The sequence below is a fragment of the Bombina bombina genome, chromosome 12 (genome assembly GCF_027579735.1).
Source record: "Bombina bombina isolate aBomBom1 chromosome 12, aBomBom1.pri, whole genome shotgun sequence".
Lineage (NCBI taxonomy): Eukaryota > Metazoa > Chordata > Amphibia > Anura > Bombinatoridae > Bombina > Bombina bombina.
Genome location: NC_069510.1, coordinates 75,584,387 through 75,607,069, shown reverse-complemented (window position 1 = coordinate 75,607,069; position 22,683 = coordinate 75,584,387). Strand labels below are relative to the sequence as shown.

The 22,683-nt window shown below is 39.6% G+C and overlaps 1 protein-coding gene across 2 annotated transcripts in view; it reads right to left on the bottom strand.

The window, feature by feature from the left end:
- Window positions 1-22,683, bottom strand: part of LOC128642788 (multidrug and toxin extrusion protein 1-like) — a 676,487-nt gene that overhangs the window by 187,128 nt on the left and 466,676 nt on the right. For both annotated transcript variants that reach the window (XM_053695585.1, XM_053695586.1), the window contains exon 13: window positions 2,233-2,308. In XM_053695585.1, the coding sequence (XP_053551560.1) occupies window positions 2,233-2,308 (76 nt within the window). The remainder of the gene's footprint in view (window positions 1-2,232; window positions 2,309-22,683) is intronic.

The following is a 22,683-nucleotide window of genomic DNA, read 5'->3' as shown; positions in this document are numbered from 1 at the left end:
GTGGCTTACATCACCAGGGAGGAACTTGGAGTTCCTTGGCTATGAAGCAGGTGACTCACATTCTGCAGTGGGTGGAAGCTCACAATTGTCTCCTATCTGCCATTCACATTCCAGGAGTGGAAAATTGGGAGGTGGATTTTCTGAGAAGACTTTATTCCGGGGAGTGGACTCTCAACCCGGAGGTGTTTTTCCAGGATAACCCTCATGTGGGGGGTTCCGGAGTTGGACCTAAAAGCGTTTCATCAGAACACCAAGCTTCCAAAATATGGTTCAAGGTCAGGAGATCCTCAGGCCACACTGATAGATGCCCTATCAGCTCTGTGATGTTTCGGACCAGCATTCCTATTTCCTCTGTTTGTTCTCTTTCCGTGAGTCATTGCTCGTATCAAGCAGGGGAGAGCATCTGTGATTCTAATAGATCCTGCCTGGCCTCGCAGTATCTGGTTTGCAGATCTAGTGAAGATGTCATCTCTTCCACCTTGGAGGTTACCTCTGAGGAGGGTCCTTTCCTCCTCCCAAGCCTGGATTCTCTGAAGCTGACTGCTTGGAGATTGAATGCCTTGTTCTGTCTAGACATGGTTTTTCTGAAGCGAGATACTATGCTTCAGGCTTGCAAACCTGTTACTTGCAAGATTACCAAAAGTTATGGCATAAATATCTTTATTGGTGCGACTCTAATTGTTTTTTCCTAGAGCCGGGTATGGATTCCCTGTATTTTATCTTTTCTTCAGGATGGTCTGGAGTAAGGTTTGTCAGTCAGTACTCTGAAGGGTCAGATTTATACATTATCTATACTTTTTGCACAAACATCTGGCAGACTTCCCAGATGTTCAAGCTTTTGTACAGGCCCTGATCAGAATCAGGCCTGTGTTTATACTTGTTACTGTTCCTTGTCGTTTTAATCTAGTTCTTTAGTTTTACAGCAGGCTCCATTTGAGTCGATGCATGTTGTTGACATCTTGGTAGATTTTATTTCTCCTTGCTATATTCTTCTGCTTGCAGAGTTTATGAGCTTTCAGCTCTGCAGTGTGATTTCCCGTACCTTATCTTTCATGCAGATAAGGCGGTCCTTCCTACTAAATTTTTTTTTCTCTCTAAGGTGATGTTGGATCGAAACATTAATCAGGAAATTGTAGTTCCTTCTTTTTGTCCTAATCCTTCTTCTCATAAGGAACGTCTTTTGCATAACTTGGATGTTGTGCATGCTCTAAATTTTTACCTACCAGCTTCTAAAGATTTTCGGCAATCTTCTGCCCTGTTTGTTTTTTTCTCTGGAAAACGTGAGGGTCAGAAGGCCACTTCTACTACTCTTTCCCTCTGGTTAAGAAGTATGATCGTTTGGTTTATGAGACTGCTGGACAGCAGCCTCCTATGAGAATTTTGCCTCATTTCACTAGGGCTGTCTCCTCTTCTTGGGCTTTCAAAAATGAAGCTTCTGTGGAGCAGATTTGCAAGGTGGCAACATGGTCCTCTTTGCATATTTTTTCTAAATTCTTCAAATTTGATACTTTTGCCTCAGGCTGAGGCTTCTTTTAGGGAGAAAGGTTCTTTAAGCAAGGGTGCCTTCTTTTTAGGTCCTCCTGCCTTGATCTCCCTCCCTGTTCATTCCATGTCCTCTAGCTTGGGTATTGGTTCCCACTAGTAATTGGAATGATGTTGTGGACTCTCCATGTCATAGGAAAGAAAACAAAATTTATGTTTACCTGATAAATTTCTTTCCGGACATGCAGTGTCCATGACCCAGCCCTCTTTTTAATTTAATTTGACAGTTTTTTTGAGTAAACCTCACCTTTTTTACCTGTATCTTCTTTTTCCATTTTCCTTCGGCTGAATGACTGAGGATTATGGGTAAGGGAAATTACACTTAACAGCTTTGCTGGGGTGCTTGTTGCCTCCTCCTGCTGGCCAGGAGTTGAATATCCCACTAGTAATTGGAATGACATTGTGGAGAGAAAGAAATTCATCAGGTAAGCATACATTTTGTTATCTGTCTATATGCAGGTTTCTGGATAGGAAGGAGAGATGCATACCTTGCAATATAATGCTTAACCCCCCCCCCCCCCAAAGATCATACCTGATTTCTCTCTATGCTGGCAATTTTTAGATCACAATGCCCTTAGTCTCCATAAAAGCCTTGTGCGAATTAGTTTGTGTAAATTAGAGATGTTTGTCACAATATTCACATAAAACATTGTTCTCCATCAAGATTGAAAAAAAGAAAGCCTTACTTACTCATTCGTCGTAAAAATATAACCCAACACATCCTTCAGGCTGGCAAGCAGGATACTACTCATGAGAGCGCATGTTTCTGGAATAAAAAAAATAACATTATTTCTTTACTTCTTTTTCGACACTGTGGAACAAAGCACACAAAAAAAAATCCCCTGTGCACCGGTCTGTTCTTTGGTTTCTAGCAACTTAAATTTATTTCAGCATTCCTCTGAAGTAGGAGGAGCAGGCATCTCAAATAATTTTAAGAATAAATGCTAACAAGTCCCTCAGAAAGCTTTACACATTAGATTAGATGCATATTTGGCTTTACAAGGGCTGAAACACGTATTCCTTTTGTTTTAATTATTTTTTTTCATTGTAATTTTCATTTTTGACTGTTTTAGCTTATAGCACCACTGTCTGATCCCGAGGTAGCCTATTATCATGAATAGAATAGAAAAGAGGTTTTCCGGTGGGAGGAGCTGTCCTGAGCACACTGAGTTTGGCGTGCAGTGAGGAGTGTGGTTCTCAGGCACCTACAACGGCCATCACCCCCGGCAGATGCTCCCGTTGCTGGCGTGTTTAACGCCCTAGGGAGCTGGGCTACAACATCCCAAGCCCAAGCAGGAAAACCCGCAGACACCAGCTTTTGGCTCCCTGGTAAGAGCCACAACTTTCGCTACAAGCTGTAGCCGGAGGATAAGGAAAGGGGTCAGATATACAGCCTATTCATAAGAGGCCAAAGACATTTATACACTCAGACAAGGAAAAGGCAACCGACTTACTGTGCTGCTGTTACCGCGCCGGACCCCCCTGGAGGGGCTGGATGGATATATGTTTTAGATCTTGGGCCCCAGCGGATCGTCCCGATACTGAAGATATCTAGTGCCCATTGTGGGGCCAGGTTAATGGCCTCCTAGTGCACTGTTCCGGTGTTCCATTGCCCCGGTTGGGAAGGAGTAGATCCGATGGGGTGCCGTGAGTGGTGAGCTGAGCAGAGGCAGACGGAGTAATCTGGCCAATCGGAGAGCTTGTTGGTAACAATCCCACTACTGCAGCCAATAGGAGCGGAAGGCGCAACAGGATTCAATTGAGACTTGGATGTTGTGACATTATCGAAGGCGTCTGAGCTTGTGAAAACCCGCGACGTGCTGAATCTGGTAAAGGGAGTTTTTAAGCCCTATTAAAGCACAACTTGTATCTACAGGTCAATTCGTGTGGAGCAGTGTGCCTGGGAATCGTTGGCACAGACGTGAGTGCTTTAGCCACTAGCTTTATTAGAAGGGAACTATCTAGAAAAACTTTTGGTTTATTCATATTAATTCCAGCAAAGCCTTTGCTGCTTGGAAAAGACTTTTTATCGAACTCTCACAACTATTGTTAATTGAACTATTTACTACTTCTTATTGTTGTCTATGTGTGGTATTGCTGGTCTAGTTTAAAGGGAAAAAGGGAAATAGGAAGAGGGGGACAAAAAAAAAAAAAAAACATAGGAGAAATATTTCATGCTAAATATGAGTAACGGTTCAGAGTCAAATTTGCTAAATCCTTTCATTTCAATCCCAATGTTTTAACCTATATTCTTGACTGTTTTTGCTTGATATTGATATTGCCGGTATCTGTATTATAGGTGTATGTCTCTTAGGAGGTATACATAATAAGTGTCCTTCTCTTAGGAGGTATATATAACAAGTGTCTGTCTCTTAGGAGGTATACATAATAAGGGTCTTTCTCTTAGGAGGTTTATACAACAAGTGTCTTTCTCTTAGGAGGCATACATAACAAGTGTCTTTCTCTTAGGAGGTATACATAACAAGTGTCTTTCTCGCAGGAGGTATACATAACAAGTGTCTTTCTCTTAGGAGGTATACATATCAAGTGTCTTTCTCCTAGGAGGTATACATAAGGGGTAAGGTCTAGAAGGCATATGTGTAGCTGGCCATGCAATTGTTCTTATAAGGCCCCAGGAATAGAGTAGGTGTATTTAGATTAAGCAAGAGATTCATTGTTTAATTTGGACAATATACCTAGAGAACAAGTCTTCAAGTCAGTTTATTTGAAAAAGTAATATTGGTAATAGTCGGCCAGCATCATTATATCCATAAGTATTAAACTATAAGTTTAGTGGTGGTAAGTGTTGTTTAGTTTCAATTGAACGTGACACAGCAGGCTCTTCATTATTTTGTTGCTTCACTTTTTCACAGAATGCATTCATTTTTCTTTTTGTGTGTATCTTTCATGTAATTAGCAAGAGTCCATGAGCTAGTGACGTATGGGATATACATTCCTACCAGGAGGGGCAAAGTTTCCCAAACCTCAAAATGCCTATAAATACACCCCTCACCACACCCACAAATCAGTTTTACAAACTATGCCTCCTATGGAGGTGGTGAAGTAAGTTTGTGCTAGATTCTACGTTGATATGCGCTCCGCAGCAGGTTGGAGCCCGGTTTTCCTCTCAGCGTGCAGTGAATGTCAGAGGGATGTGAGGAGAGTATTGCCTATTTGAATTTAATGATCTCCTTCTACGGGGTCTATTTCATAGGTTCTCTGTTATCGGTCGTAGAGATTCATCTCTTACCTCCCTTTTCAGATCGACGATATACTCTTATTTATATACCATTACCTCTGCTGATATTCGTTTCAGTACTGGTTTGGCTTTCTACAACATGTAGATGAGTGTCCTGGGGTAAGTAAGTCTTATTTTCTGTGACACTCTAAGCTATGGTTGGGCACTTTTTTATAAAGTTCTAAATATATGTATTCAAACATTTATTTGCCTTGACTCAGGATGTTCAACATTCCTTATTTCAGACAGTCAGTTTCATATTTGGGATAATGCATATGAATCAATCAATTTTTATCTTACCTTAAAATTTGACTTTTTCCCTGTGGGCTGTTAGGCTTGCGGGGGCTGAAAATGCTTCATTTTATTGCGTCATTCTTGGTGCGGACTTTTTTGGCGCAAATTTTTTTTTCTGTTTCCGGCGTCATACGTGTCGCCGGAAGTTGCGTCATTTTTGACGTTCTTTTGCGCCAAAAGTGTCGGCATTCCGGATGTGGCGTCATTTTTGCCGCCAAAAGCATTTAGGCGCCAAATAATGTGGGCGTCATTTTTGGCGCTAAAAAAATATGGGCGTCACTATTGTCTCCACATTATTTAAGTCTCATTATTTATTGCTTCTGGTTGCTAGAAGCTTGTTCACTGGCATTTTTTCCCATTCCTGAAACTGTCATTTAAGGAATTTGTTCAATTTTGCTTTATATGTTGTTTTTTCTATTACATATTGCAAGATGTCCCACGTTGAAACTGAGTCAGAAGATACTTCTGGAAAATCGCTGCCTGGTGCTGGATCTACCAAAGCTAAGTGTATCTGCTGTAAACTTATGGTATCTGTTCCTCCAGCTGTTGTTTGTACTGTTTGTCATGACAAACTTGTTAATGCAGATAATATTTCCTTTAGTACTGTTACATTACCTGTTGCTGTTCCGTCAACATCTAATACTCAGAGTGTTCCTGATAACATAAGAGATTTTGTTTCTAAATCCATTAAGAAGGCTATGTCTGTTATTCCTCCTTCTAGTAAACGTAAAGAGTCTTTTAAAACTTCTCATTTTTCAGATGAATTTTTAAATGAACATCATCATTCTGATTCTGATAATGGTTCTTCTGGTTCAGAGGATTCTGTCTCAGAGGTTGATGCTGATAAATCTTCATATTTATTTAAAATGGAATTTATTCGTTCTTTGCTTAAAGAAGTCCTAATTGCATTAGAAATTGAGGATTCTGGTCCTCTTGATACTAAATCTAAACGTTTAGATAAGGTTTTTAAATCTCCTGTAGTTATTCCAGAAGTTTTTCCTGTCCCTGGTGCTATTTCTGAAGTAATTTCCAGGGAATGGAATAATTTGGGTAATTAATTTACTCCTTCTAAACGTTTTAAGCAATTATATCCTGTGCCATCTGACAGATTAGAGTTTTGGGACAAAATCCCTAAGGTTGATGGGGCTGTCTCTACTCTTGCTAAGCGTACTACTATTCCTACGGCAGATGGTACTTCTTTTAAGGATCCTTTAGATAGGAAAATTGAATCCTTTCTAAGAAAAGCTTACTTGTGTTCAGGTAATCTTCTTAGACCTGCTATATCTTTAGCGGATGTTGCTGCAGCTTCAACTTTTTGGTTAGAAGCTTTAGCGCAACAAGTAACAGATCATAATTCTCATAGCATTATTATTCTTCTTCAACATGCTAATAATTTTATTTGTGATGCCATCTTTGATATCATTAGAGTTGATGTCAGGTATATGTCTCTAGCTATTTTAGCTAGAAGAGCTTTATGGCTTAAAACTTGGAATGCTGATATGTCTTCTAAGTCTACTCTGCTTTCCCTTTCTTTCCAGGGTAATAAATTGTTTGGTTCTCAGTTGGATTCTATTATCTCAACTGTTACTGGAGGGAAAGGAACTTTTTTACCACAGGAGAAAAAATCTAAAGGTAAATTTAGGTCTAATATTCGTTTTCGTTCCTTTCGTCACAACAAGGAACAAAAACCTGATCCTTCATCCTCAGGAGCGGTATCAGTTTGGAAACCATCTCCAGTCTGGAATAAATCCAAGCCTTTTAGAAAATCAAAGCCAGCTCCTAAGTCCACATGAAGGTGCGGCCCTCATTCCAGCTCAGCTGGTAGGGGGCAGATTACGTTTTCTCCTGTTAAGTGTAGTCAGTCCACGGGTCATCCATTACTTATGGGATTATATCTCCTCCCTAACAGGAAGTGCAAGAGGATCACCCAAGCAGAGCTGCCATATAGCTCCTCCCCTCTACATCATATCCAGTCATTCTCTTGCACCTAACTAAAGATAGGACGTGTGAGAGGACTGTGGTGTGTTAAACTTAGTTTTTATTTCTTCAATCAAAAGTTTGTTATTTTAAACGGCACCGGAGTGTGTTGTTTGTTCTCAGGCAGCATTAGAAGAAGAATCTACCTGAGTTTGTCTATGATCTTAGCGGTCGTAACTAAGATCCACTTGCTGTTCTCGGCCATTCTGAGGAGTGAGGTAACTTCAGAACAGGGGATAGCATGCAGGGCCCACCTGCAAGGAGGTATGTGCAGTAAATTATTTTCTAAGAAATGGAATTGACTGAGAAAATACTGCTAATACCGATGTAATGTAAGTGCAGCCTTAAATGCAGTAGTAGCGACTGGTATCAGGCTGATATGTATGTATGTATACTCTGAGGTATTTCTGGGGAATGGAATTTCACTAAGAAAATACTGTCAATATTAAAGTAATTTTTGAGCCTGCACTGCAGTGAAAGCGACTAGCAGCAGGCTTATTAATAACACTTCATAATTTTCAATTTTTAAAACGTTTACTGGTATGTTAATCGTTTTTTTCTGAGGTACTTGGTGATAAAACTTTATGGGCATGATTTTTACCACATGGCTGTCGTTTTTTTCTGAATAAAAACAGTTTACTGAGCTTCCCCACTGTTGTAATATGAGTGGGAGGGACCTATTTTAGCGCTTTATTGCGCAGTAGAAATTTAGTCACAGTCTTCCTATATTCTTCCTCCATGATCCAGGACGTCTCTACAGAGCCCAGGGGTCTCCAAAACTAGTTTTGAGGGAGGTAATCAGTCACAGCAGACCTGTGACAGTGTGTTTGACTGTGAGTAAAACGTTTATTATTTCAACTGTTATCCGTTTTGGGTATTAAGGGGTTAATCATCCTTTTGCTGGTGGGTGCAATCCTCTGCTAACTTTATACATTTTCTGTTAAAATTTGGTTGTTTTAACATATTTGGTTCATTGTTAATTCAACTGTGTCACATTTTATGTTTTCTTAAAAGCGCAGTAGCGTTTTTTATATAGCTTGTAAATTTATTTAAAAGTTTTTTTCCAAGCTTGCTAGTGTTATTGCTAGTCTGTTTAAACATGTCTGACACAAATGAATCTGTTTGTTCATTATGTTTAAAGGCCAATGTGGAGCCCAATAGAAATTTGTGTACAAGACCTCTTACTAATGGGAGTGATCCACCCAGTTTCGCGGTCGGAACACGGGCAAGGATTCTATTCAAATCTGTTTGTGGTTCCCAAAAAAGAGGGAACCTTCAGACCAATCTTGGACTTAAAGATCCTAAACAAATTCCTAAGAGTTCCATCGTTCAAAATAGAAACTATTCGAACCATCTTACCCATGATCCAAGAGGGTCAGTACATGACCACAGTGGATTTAAAGGATGCCTACCTTCACATACCGATTCACAAAGATCATTACCGGTATCTAAGATTTGCCTTCCTAAACAGGCATTACCAGTTTGTAGCTCTTCCCTTCGGGTTAGCTACGGCTCCAAGAATCTTTACAAAGGTTCTGGGCTCTCTTCTAGCGGTACTAAGACCGCGAGGCATAGCGGTAGCTCCGTACCTAGACGACATTCTGATACAAGCGTCAAGTTTCCAAACTGCCAAGTCTCATACAGAGTTAGTTCTGGCATTTCTAAGGTCGCATGGGTGGAAGGTGAACGTACAAAAGAGTTCTCTATTGCCACTCACAAGAGTTCCCTTTCTAGGGACTCTTATAGATTCTGTAGAAATGAAAATTTACCTGACGGAGGACAGGTTATCAAAACTTCTAAATGCTTGCCGTGTCCTTCATTCCATTCAACACCCGTCAGTGGCTCAGTGCATGGAGGTAATCGGCTTAATGGTAGCGGCAATGGACATAGTACCATTTGCGCGCCTGCATCTCAGACTGCTGCTATTGTGCATGCTAAGTCAGTGGAATGGGGATTACTCAGATTTGTCCCCTCTGCTAAATCTGGATCAAGAGACCAGAGATTCTCTTCTATGGTGGCTTTCTCGGCCACATCTGTCCAAGAGGATGCCCTTCCGCAGGCCAGATTGGACGATTGTAACAACGGACGCCAGCCTTCTAGGTTGGGGCGCAGTCTGGAATTCCCTGAAGGCTCAGGGATCATGGACTCAGGAGGAGAGACTCCTTCCAATAAACATTCTGGAATTAAGAGCAATTTTCAATGCTCTTCTGGCTTGGCCTCAGTTAGCAACTCTGAGGTTCATCAGGTTTCAGTCGGACAACATCACGACTGTGGCTTACATCAACCATCAAGGAGGAACAAGGAGTTCCCTAGCGATGATGGAAGTTTCAAAGATAATTCGCTGGGCAGAGTCTCACTCTTGCCACCTGTCAGCGATCCACATCCCAGGCGTGGAGAACTGGGAGGCGGATTTTCTAAGTCGCCAGACCTTTCATCCGGGGGAGTGGGAACTTCATCCGGAGGTGTTTGCCCAACTACTTCATCTTTGGGGCAAACCAGATCTGGATCTCATGGCGTCTCGCCAGAACGCCAAGCTTCCTTGTTACGGATCCAGGTCCAGGGACCCGGGAGCGGTACTGATAGATGCTCTGACAGCACCTTGGGTCTTCAACATGGCTTATGTGTTTCCACCTTTCCCGATGCTTCCTCTATTGATTGCCAGGATCAAACAGGAGAGAGCATCGGTGATTCTAATAGCGCCTGCGTGGCCACGCAGGACCTGGTATGCAGATCTAGTGGACATGTCGTCCTGTCCACCATGGTCTCTGCCTCTGAGACAGGACCTTCTGATTCAGGGTCCTTTCAAAGATCCAAATCTAATTTCTCTGAGGCTGACTGCATGGAGATTTAACGCTTGATTCTATCAAAGCGTGGATTCTCGGAGTCAGTGATTGATACCTTAATACAGGCTAGGAAACCTGTTACCAGGAAAATTTACCATAAAATATGGCGTAAATACTCATATTGGTGCGAATCCAAGAGTTACTCATGGAGTAAGGTTAGGATTCCTAGGATATTGTCTTTTCTACAAGAAGGTTTAGAAAAGGGTTTATCTGCTAGTTCGTTAAAGGGACAGATTTCAGCTCTGTCTATCCTTTTACACAAACGTCTGGCAGAAGTTCCAGACGTTCAGGCTTTTTGTCAGGCTTTGACTAGGATTAAGCCTGTGTTTAAGATTGTTGCTCCACCGTGGAGCTTAAACTTAGTTCTTAACGTTCTGCAAGGTGTTCCGTTTGAACCCCTTCATTCCATCGATATCAAGCTGTTATCTTGGAAAGTTCTGTTTTTAATGGCTATTTCCTCGGCTCGAAGAGTCTCTGAGTTATCGGCCTTACATTGTGATTCTCCTTATCTGATTTCTCCAACATAGGTGTGTCCGGTCCACGGCGTCATCCTTACTTGTGGGATATTCTCTTCCCCAACAGGAAATGGCAAAGAGCCCAGCAAAGCTGGTCACATGATCCCTCCTAGGCTCCGCCTTCCCCAGTCATTCTCTTTGCCGTTGCACAGGCAACATCTCCACGGAGATGGCTAAGAGTTTTTTGGTGTTTAAATGTAGTTTTTATTCTTCAATCAAGAGTTTGTTATTTTAAAATAGTGCTGGTATGTACTATTTACTCTGAAACAGAAAGGAGATGAAGATTTCTGTTTGTAAGAGGAAAATGATTTTAGCAACCGTTACTAAAATCGATGGCTGTTTCCACACAGGACTGTTGAGATGAATTAACTTCAGTTGGGGGAAACAGTGAGCAGACTTTTGCTGCTTGAGGTATGACACATTTCTAACAAGACTTGGTAATGCTGGAAGCTGTCATTTTCCCTATGGGATCCGGTAAGCCATTTTCTTAATTTTTAATATAAGAATAAAGGGCTTCACAAGGGCTTTAAAGACTGGTAGACATTTTTCTGGGCTAAAACGATTACTTTATAAGCATATTTAATGGTTTATAACTTTGGAGAGTTATTTTAATCTTGGAAATTCTGTTAAAAAAACGGCAGGCACTGTATTGGACACCTTTTTCACTGGGGGCCTTTTCTAGTCATAGGCAGAGCCTCATTTTCGCGCCACTAATGCGCAGTTGTTTTTGAGAAGCAAGGCATGCAGATGCATGTGTGAGGAGCTCAGATCCACTGAAAAAGCTTATTGAAGGCGTCATTTGGTATCGTATTCCCCTCTGGGCTTGGTTGGGTCTCAGCAAAGCAGATACCAGGGACTGTATAGGGGTTAAATGTAAAAACGGTTCCGTTATTTTAAGAGTTAAAGCTTTCAAATTTGGTGTGCAATACTTTTAAGGCTTTAAGACACTGTGGTGAAATTTTGGTGAATTTTGAACAATTCCTTCATACTTTTTCGCATATTCAGTAATAAAGTGTGTTCAGTTTAAAATTTAAAGAGACAGTAACGGTTTTATTTTAAAACGTTTTTTGTGCTTTGTTATCAAGTTTATGCCTATTAACATGTCTGAACTAGCAGATAGACGATGTTCTGTATGTTCGGAAGCCAAGGTTCCTCTCCATTTAAATATATGTGATGAATGTGACAAACAAAGTAGGGACAATGATGCCACTGATAATAATGTTGCCCAAACTGATTCCTTAATTGAGGGGAGTAAGCATGGTACTGCATCATCTCCTTCCATGTCTACACCAGTCTTGCCCACTCAGGAGGTCCCTAGTGCATCTAGTGCGCCAATCCTCCTTACTATGCAACAATTAACGGCTGTAATGGATAATTCTATTAAAAACATTTTAGCCAAAATGCCCACTTATCAGCGAAAGCGTGACTGCTCTGTTTTAGATACTGAAGAGCATGAGGACGCTGATGATAATGGTTCTGACATGCCCTTACACCAGTCTGAAGGGGCCAGGGAGGTTTTGTCTGAGGGAGAAATTTCAGATTCAGGAAAAATTTCTCAACAAGCTGAACCTGACGTTATTACATTCAAATTTAAATTGGAACATCTCCGCGCTCTGCTTAAGGAGGTGTTATCTACTCTGGATGATTGTGACAATTTGGTCATTCCAGAGAAATTATGTAAGATGGATAAGTTCCTAGAGGTCCCGGTGCCCCCCGAAGCTTTTCCTATACCCAAGCGGGTGGCGGACATTGTAAATAAAGAATGGGAAAGGCCCGGCATACCTTTTGTCCCTCCCCCTATATTTAAGAAATTATTTCCTATGGTCGACCCCAGGAAGGACTTATGGCAGACAGTCCCCAAGGTTGAGGGGGCGGTTTCTACTCTAAACAAACGCACCACTATCCCTATAGAAGATAGTTGTGCTTTCAAAGATCCTATGGATAAAAAATTAGAGGGTTTGCTTAAAAAGATGTTTGTTCAGCAAGGTTACCTTCTACAACCAATTTCATGCATTGTTCCTGTCACTACAGCAGCGTGTTTCTGGTTCGAAGAACTAGAAAAGTCGCTCAATAAAGCATCTTCTTATGAGGAGGTTATGGACAGAGTTCAAGCACTTAAATTGGCTAACTCTTTTACCTTAGACGCCACTTTGCAATTAGCTAGATTATCAGCGAAAAATTCAGGTTTTGCTATTGTGGCGCGCAGAGCGCTTTGGCTAAAGTCTTGGTCAGCGGATGTGTCCTCCAAGAACAAATTGCTTAACATCCCTTTCAAGGGGAAAACGCTGTTTGGCCCTGACTTGAAAGAGATTATTTCAGACATCACTGGGGGAAAGGGCCACGCCCTTCCTCAGGATAGGTCTTTTAAGGCTAAAAATAAAACAAATTTTCGTCCCTTTCGCAGAAACGGACCAGCCTCAAACTCTACATCCTCTAAGCAAGAGGGTAATTCTTCTCAAACCAAGTCAGCCTGGAGACCGATGCAAGGCTGGAACAAAGGTAAGCAGGCCAAGAAGCCTGCTACCGCTACCAAGACAGCGTGAGATGCTGGCCCCCGATCCGGGACCGGATCTGGTGGGGGGCAGACTCTCTCTCTTCGCTCAGGCTTGGGCAAGAGATGTTCAGGATCCTTGGGCGCTAGAAATAGTTTCTCAAGGTTATCTCCTGGAATTCAAGGAACTACCCCCAAGGGGAAGGTTCCACAGGTCTCAATTGTCTTCAGACCAAATAAAAAGACAGGCATTCTTACATTGTGTAGAAGACCTGTTAAAAATGGGAGTGATTCATCCTGTTCCATTAGGAGAACAAGGGATGGGGTTTTACTCCAATCTGTTCATAGTTCCCAAAAAAGAGGGAACATTCAGGCCAATTTTGGATCTCAAGATCCTAAACAAATTTCTCAGGGTTCCATCGTTCAAAATGGAAACCATTCGGACAATTCTTCCTACCATCCAGGAAGGTCAATTCATGACCACGGTGGATTTAAAGGATGCGTATCTACATATTCCTATCCACAAGGAACATCATTGGTTCCTAAGATTCGCCTTTCTGGACAGGCATTACCAGTTTGTGGCACTTCCATTCGGATTAGCCACTGCTCCAAGAATTTTCACAAAGGTACTAGGGTCCCTTCTAGCGGTGCTAAGGCCAAGGGGCATTGCAGTAGTACCTTACTTGGACGACATTCTAATTCAAGCGTCGTCTCTGCCACAAGCAAAGGCTCATACGGACATTGTCCTAGCCTTTCTCAGATCTCACGGGTGGAAAGTGAACGTAGAAAAATGTTTTCTATTCCCGTCAACAAGAGTTCCCTTCTTGGGAACAATAATAGACTCCTTAGAAATGAAGATTTTTCTGACAGAGGCCAGAAAATCAAAACTTCTAAGCTCTTGTCAAGTACTTCATTCTGTTCTTCTTCCTTCCATAGCGCAGTGCATGGAAGTAATAGGTTTGATGGTTGCGGCAATGGACATAGTTCCTTTTGCGCGGATTCATCTAAGACCATTACAACTGTGCATGCTCAGACAGTGGAATGGGGATTATACAGACTTGTCCCCGACGATCCAAGTAGATCAGAGGACCAGAGATTCACTCCGTTGGTGGCTGACCCTGGACAACCTGTCTCAAGGGATGAGCTTCCGCAGACCAGAGTGGGTCATTGTCACGACCGACGCCAGTCTGGTGGGCTGGGGCGCGGTCTGGAACTCCCTGAAAGCTCAGGGTCTATGGTCTCGGGAAGAATCTCTTCTCCCGATAAACATTCTGGAACTGAGAGCGATATTCAATGCTCTCAAGGCTTGGCCTCAACTAACAAAGGCCAAATTCATAAGGTTTCAATCAGACAACATGACGACTGTTGCATATATCAACCATCAGGGGGGAACAAGGAGTTCCCTGGCGATGGAAGAAGTGACCAAAGTAATTCAATGGGCGGAGATTCACTCCTGCCACTTGTCTGCAATCCACATCCCAGGAGTGGAAAATTGGGAAGCGGATTTTCGGAGTCGTCAGACATTTCATCCGGGGGAGTGGGAACTCCATCCGGAAATCTTTGCCCACATAACTCAATTATGGGGCATTCCAGACATGGATCTGATGGCGTCTCGTCAGAACTTCAAGGTTCCTTGCTACGGGTCCAGATCCAGGGATCCCAAGGCGTCTCTAGTAGATGCACTAGTAGCACCTTGGACATTCAACCTAGCCTATGTATTACCACCGTTTCCTCTCATTCCCAGGCTGGTAGCCAGGATCAATCAGGAGAGGGCTTCGGTGATCTTGATAGCTCCTGCGTGGCCACGCAGAACTTGGTATGCAGACCTGGTGAATATGTCATCGGCTCCACCATGGAAGCTACCTTTGAGACGGGACCTTCTTGTTCAAGGACCGTTCGAACATCCGAATCTGGCCTCACTCCAACTGACTGCTTGGAGATTGAACGCTTGATTTTATCAAAGCGTGGGTTCTCAGATTCTGTCATTGATACTCTCATTCAGGCTAGAAAGCCTGTAACTAGAAAAATTTACCATAAAGTATGGAAAAAATATATCTGTTGGTGCGAATCGAAAGGATTCCCATGGAACAGGGTAAAGATTCCTAAAATTCTATCCTTTCTACAAGAGGGTTTGGAGAAAGGATTATCTGCAAGTTCTTTGAAGGGACAGATTTCTGCTTTATCTGTTTTACTTCACAAAAAGCTGGCGGCTGTGCCAGATGTTCAAGCTTTTGTTCAGGCTCTGGTTAGAATCAAGCCTGTTTACAAACCTTTGACTCCTCCTTGGAGTCTCAATTTAGTTCTTTCAGTTCTTCAAGGGGTTCCGTTTGAACCCTTACATTCCGTAGATATTAAGTTATTATCTTGGAAAGTTTTGTTTTTGGTTGCAATTTCTTCTGCCAGAAGAGTTTCAGAGTTATCTGCTCTGCAGTGTTCTCCTCCTTATCTGGTGTTCCATGCAGATAAGGTGGTTTTGCGTACTAAACCTGGTTTTCTTCCGAAAGTTGTTTCTAACAAAAATATTAACCAGGAGATAGTTGTGCCTTCTTTGTGTCCGAATCCAGTTTCAAAGAAGGAACGTTTGTTGCACAATTTGGATGTAGTTCGTGCTCTAAAATTCTATTTAGAGGCTACAAAGGATTTCAGACAAACATCTTCCTTGTTTGTTGTTTATTCTGGTAAAAGGAGAGGTCAAAAAGCAACTTCTACCTCTCTCTCTTTTTGGCTTAAAAGCATCATCAGATTGGCTTATGAGACTGCCGGACGGCAGCCTCCTGAAAGAATCACAGCTCACTCCACTAGGGCTGTGGCTTCCACATGGGCCTTCAAGAACGAGGCTTCTGTTGATCAGATATGTAAGGCAGTGACTTGGTCTTCACTGCACACTTTTACCAAATTTTACAAATTTGATACTTTGGCTTCTTCTGAGGCTATTTTTGGGAGAAAGGTTTGCAAGCCGTGGTGCCTTCCATCTAGGTGACCTGATTTGCTCCCTCCCATCATCCGTGTCCTAAAGCTTTGGTATTGGTTCCCACAAGTAAGGATGACGCCGTGGACCGGACACACCTATGTTGGAGAAAACAGAATTTATGCTTACCTGATAAATTACTTTCTCCAACGGTGTGTCCGGTCCACGGCCCGCCCTGGTTTTTTAATCAGGTCTGATGAATTATTTTCTCTAACTACAGTCACCACGGTATCATATAATTTCTCCTATGCATATTCCTCCTTTACGTCGGTCGAATGACTGGGGAAGGCGGAGCCTAGGAGGGATCATGTGACCAGCTTTGCTGGGCTCTTTGCCATTTCCTGTTGGGGAAGAGAATATCCCACAAGTAAGGATGACGCCGTGGACCGGACACACCGTTGGAGAAAGTAATTTATCAGGTAAGCATAAATTCTGTTTTTTCATTCAGACAAGGTAGTTCTGCGTACTAAACCTGGGTTCTTACCTAAGGTAGTCACTAACAAGAATATCAATCAAGAGATTGTTGTTCCATCATTGTGCCCTAACCCTTCTTCAAAGAAGGAACGACTTTTGCACAATCTGGACGTCGTCCGTGCCCTGAAATTTTATTTGCAGGCAACTAAAGATTTTCGTCAAACTTCTTCCCTGTTTGTCGTTTATTCTGGACAGAGGAGAGGTCAAAAAGCTTCGGCTACCTCTCTCTCTTTTTGGCTTCGTAGCATAATACGTTTAGCCTATGAGACTGCTGGACAGCAGCCTCCTGAAAGGATTACAGCTCATTCTACTAGAGCTGTGGCTTCCACCTGGGCCTTTAAAAATGAGGCCTCTGTTGAACAGAGTTGCAAGGCTGCAACTTGGTCTTCACTTCACACTTTTTCAAAATTTTACAAATTTGACACTTTTGCTTCTTCGGAGGCTGTTTTTGGGAGAAAGGTTCTACAGGCAGTGGTTCCTTCCGTGTAAAGATCCTGCCTGTCCCTCCCGTCATCCGTGTACTTTTAGCTTTGGTATTGGTATCCCATAAGTAATGGATGACCCGTGGACTGACTACACTTAACAGGAGAAAATATAATTTATGCTTACCTGATAAATTCATTTCTCCTGTAGTGTAGTCAGTCCACGGCCCGCCCTGTTTTTACGGCAGGTCTAAATTTTAATTAAACTCCAGTCACCACTGCACCCTATAGTTTCTCCTTTCTCGTATGGTTTTGGTCGAATGACTGGATATGACGTAGAGGGGAGGAGCTATATGGCAGCTCTGCTTGGGTGATCCTCTTGCACTTCCTGTTAGGGAGGAGATATAATCCCATAAGTAATGGATGACCCGTGGACTGACTACACTACAGGAGAAATGAATTTATCAGGTAAGCATAAATTATATTTTTTCAAAGAAATTTGGATCAATTCCGTTCACAATCTTTGGATTCAGAACATTGTTTCAGAAGGGTACAGAATTGGCTTCAAGATAAGGCCTTCTGCAAAGAGATTTTTTCTTTCCCGTGTCCCAGTAAACCCAGCGAAGGCTCAAGCATTTCTAAAATGTGTTTCAGATCTAGAGTTGGCTGGAGTAATTATGCCAGTTCCAGTTCTGGAACAGGGACTTGGGGTTTTATTCAAATCTCTTCATTGTACCAAAGAAGGAGAATTCCTTCAGACCAGTTCTGGATCTAAAAATATTGAATCGTTATGTAAGGATACCAACATTCAAAATGGTAACTGTAAGGACTATCCTGCCTTTTGTTCAGCAAGGGCATTATATGTCTAGATAAAATGAAATAACAAGAGGACCCAATGATACTAAAAAATAATTTATATAACAATTTAGATGAATAACTTGTTAACACATACAGAATATGTTAGTATGTACACAATTACATAAGATGCCGGCATCAAAAACAGTAAAACATACTGATCATATTAAAAAACAGGAAAAAACGGCCGATATAAAATTTATAAAAATTCCCTGATTGTACCGTAAAAATATATATGAACAAACTTGATAAAGGTAAAAGGTTCTTAGCACAGTAAACTTAGCTCGGCTAAATGTTACCGGTATTTTGATTAAACAATGAGATGTTAGGTGGAGGCGTCTGATCTGTTCAGCCGTTAGGAGTAACTGTGAGGGATGGATCGTGAGGTGTGACGTCACGTCACCTGACTATTATATTTCCTCCAATCTCTGTAGTATGTTTAGACACAGCGACTTTTAAAAATGTATCCAATTTTATAGTTATATCAAAGTGTAGTTGATTATGTGATAGTTAGTAGCAATACTTGCGAATGTCCAGTGTCCAATAATCTGTCCAGATTTTTTAGCAGGTTTGTTTTATCAGCAGCTCTGGATCCTATGAAATGTTAATCCGTCTTGTTTTATATCCGTTCTGGAACGTGAAACTTGTCTTTTTGAAGAAGCTCCTAAGCACTTAGTTGTTATCCCCACTTTTTGTGTTTAATAGGGCTATGGTGGGAGCAAAAAAGAAACAAAGGGGCACACAGGAATTATTCATACATCGATCTGGAATATAGAACATAAAACCACAAAAACCATACTTTATAAACATTTCACTGAAATACATCATGGAGACCTTAAATGTTTTCAATGTTGGGGAATGAAAAAAATTAGACCTAACAATAGAGGGGGAAATATAGAAAAGGTACTCCTAAAAAAAGAAGCAGAACTCATATTCGAATATAAAACAGTACACCCATTGGGACTTAATAGTTCCTTTGACCTCAATTCTATCTTAAAACCAGTTACTAGATTAAATAAAATAGTTGAACATACACTTTAACTACATCTGTTATATAAAATACTATTTTGATAACAATTGAATTCATATATCATCGAAATAAACATAAACGAGTTCGTACAATAGCTTCCTTTTAAGCTATATATACACAGCACATTATTATTTTATATTATATCTCCCCCTCACTCTCTAGTATATAGGTAGTTGTTTTTTATACACTTGAGCGCTTACCACAACGAGAGAACAACCTGATATTACAACTCTGCAAGATTATTATAATAAAATGAAAAAAACTGTTGGAGCAATGTATATCCATATATATAAATCATTTTTAGGTAAAACCAAAATTGTAATACATTTTTCTAGTGCAATTCTGAGATATAGGCAACTATAACTTCATGCTTATTTTCACATTCTCACATATAGTTCACATGACATTGAACATTAAATGATGGATTGTTTTTTTGAATTTAAATTTAAACATCAATTCAATATACCATGTTTTATTTATGTATTTAACTTTAATGGCATTCACTCCAAAAATACCCAATGGGTTAAATTAGATGGAATATTGTTTTCAAAAATGTAAACACTTATCTAATGCACCTCATTTATCTATGTACTTAACCTCAAGACATTTACCTTAAAAACATCGAATGGTTAATTTAGACTATCCTCTGACAACACCTGTCATTAATTACACACTCCCTATAAAAAGGCAGTAACTTTATGTAGTAAGCATCTTGATAAAGGCAGCTAACACTGCCGAAACGCGTAGATTTGCTTACTCCTGTCATTTGAGAATTTATTATTGATAGTGTTACATTCCACAGGTTCATCTCTATCTCTATGATAAATATAGAGAGAAGACATATGAATAATTCCTGTGTGTAACCAATTATCCACTAAGGCTATTGAACTGCTGAATTGTTCTATTGGCACAAAAAAAAGGTTCATTTCTATCTCCTTGATTCAACACTGAGATCGATGTATGAATCATTCCTGTGTGCCCCTTTGTTTCTTTTTTGCTCCCACCATAGCCCTATTAAACACAAAAAGTGGGGATAACAACTAAGTGCTTAGGAGCTTCTTCAAAAAGACAAGTTTCACGTTCCAGAACGGATATAAAACAAGACGGATTAACATTTCATAGGATCCAGAGCTGCTGATAAAACAAACCTGCTAAAAAATCTGGACAGATTATTGGACACTGGACATTCGCAAGTATTGCTACTAACTATCACATAATCAACTACACTTTGATATAACTATAAAATTGGATACATTTTTAAAAGTCGCTGTGTCTAAACATACTACAGAGATTGGAGGAAATATAATAGTCAGGTGACGTGACGTCACACCTCACGATCCATCACTCACAGTTACTCCTAACGGCTGAACAGATCAGACGCCTCCACCTAACATCTCATTGTTTAATCAAAATACTGGTAACATTTAGCCAAGCTAAGTTTACTGTGCTAAGAACCTTTTACCTTTATCAAGTTTGTTCATATATATTTTTACGGTACAATCAGGGAATTTTTATAAATTTTATATCGGCCGTTTTTTCCTGTTTTTTAATATGATCAGTATGTTTTACTGTTTTTGATGCCGGCATCTTATGTAATTGTGTATATACTAACATATTCTGTATGTGTTAACAAGTTATTCATCTAAATTGTTATATAAATTCTTTTTTAGTATCATTGGGTCCTCTTGTTATTTCATTTTATCTATATAATAATCTGGTTGGCTCTATTTTGCTTGAGCGCTTATCCCACACCATTTCTCACCTCTTTGTCTAACAGTCTGTAATTGGAGATTTTATCAGACCACATTAGGGATTTAAGCACAAAAACCTTTTCTCTGACTAGCACTCACACCACCCTTCGTTTGTCTGTTTATCCTATTAATCTCTAGGTGTTTGAAGTAGCTTGTCACTCACTAAGAAAAACATTTTAAACACATTAAGATTTATATTTTAAAAAATTGTTCACAATATATACTTTTTATATATTCATTTATATATGATTTTCTAAACACTGCATTTGCAGGCACATTTTTTCTGAAATATAAAAAACTTTTTTATTCACAAATAATGGAACTATTCTCCTTTAGAGAAAATATGTTATCAGAAATCCAAACCAATAATTTTGAAACACTAGAATCACCACCATTGGATGATATTAATTTACACAACACCTGTAAGGAATTAGAAGATACACTCCTAAAGGAAATTAAATATTCAGTTGAATTATCATACACCCAGAAATATATAGAGTCAAAAATGGTTCCTAGAGCACTAAGACTAAAAAAAGATTGTACTTTTGAATTGAATGAAGATTTAGCAACAGAGTGGTATAGCACTTTAGAAAATGCATCACTAGATCTGTTAAAAATATTAATTAAATCAAGAAATCGTTCTCTAACTTTAATAAAAAAAGACATTGATACATTTAAAGATAAACTAAAACCGTTTACTAACGACAAAGAATATACAAATAAACAACAAATCATGATTAAAAATATCATGGAATTTAAACAAATGTTACAAACAGGTAAAAATAATAAATTCAAAAGAGACATGGATGATTATAAAATTGCTAATAAACCTGAGAATAGTCAAATAACCACAGAAATAGAAGAAGATGAAAATGACATTATTCCATGCTCATCATCCACAATAGATCAGACAACAAAATCCTTCACTAATAAAGACTCACAAAACACTCAAATCAATGCATCCATTTTTAGTAAACATAAAATAATAAAAGAAAATAAAACAACATCCAATAAAGAATGTACTAACACATATACTGACAATAAATATAACTACAATAGAAATCATAATTTTCAAAACAAACCTCACCCTCAAAGGAATCAATTCATATCTGATAACAATAGAGGCACTAACAATAATTTCTATACATCAAATAGAAATCACTATAATGATAAAAATGATTATGATTACAGATCAAATCAGTAACAATATGATCAAAAATTTAGAAATAACCAATATCAGGATAGAGCTCATTACAATAGATCATATTCAAATATGCACTACAGATCCTATCACAATAGATATCGTGATTCAGGAAACTCATCTTCCAATAATTATAGAGAAAGAACAAATACTCACAATTGGAGAATTCCCTTATCAAATAGTTTTGAACCTTTGTCAGACATCCATGATAATTCTGAGAATGTTCCTTTCCAAAAAACGAATAGTCATTTTTTAGGACACACTCCACAACATACAGGACATCAAAAAAACACATTAAGAACACAAAACTCCATTTGGGGAACACCAAAAGGAAAGAGAGGGAGAAAACCCACAAAAAAGACTAAGATAATTATTCCAAAAACTGATCAGAATACTGGTATATTCAATTTGAGTAAATATAAATTAAATATGGAGGAAGAAAGAGTTCTAAAGAAAGGTTTAACCTTTGCACCAATGTGCAAAATGAACAAATTCGAAACATTAATAAACGTAAATCAGTTTGTTCGAAAATTAACTTTGAAAAAATACTTCCTAACTACTCCACTCACTAGAACACAAAACACACATAGCAAATATATACATTCTAATCTAAAAGAGAAATCAACCTTCTACCCTATGCAAGAAAAGGGAGACTTTATCAAAAATTTTGAAATAAATGTTAAAGAAGATTTAGAGAAATTAGAAATCAACAACAAAATAAAAGACAATCTCAAACCGAATGAACGAAAAACATTAAAATCATTACAAAATAATAAAGAGATTATAATAAAACCCGCCGATAAAGGCGGGGGTATTGTAATTATGGATGTACAATACTACTTGGAAGAATCATATAGGCTTCTACATGACAATACAACTTATACTAGTCTTAAAAACAATCCAATAGAAACTCAGAAGAAAAAACTTAATTTGCTACTAGATAAGGCAAAAACATCAGGAGTGATTACAGATTCAGAATATAACTTTCTTAAGGTTAATTTTCCAAAAAACCCAACATTTTATTTTCTGCCAAAAATTCATAAACATCTCACCAAACCCCCTGGACGCCCCATCATATCTGG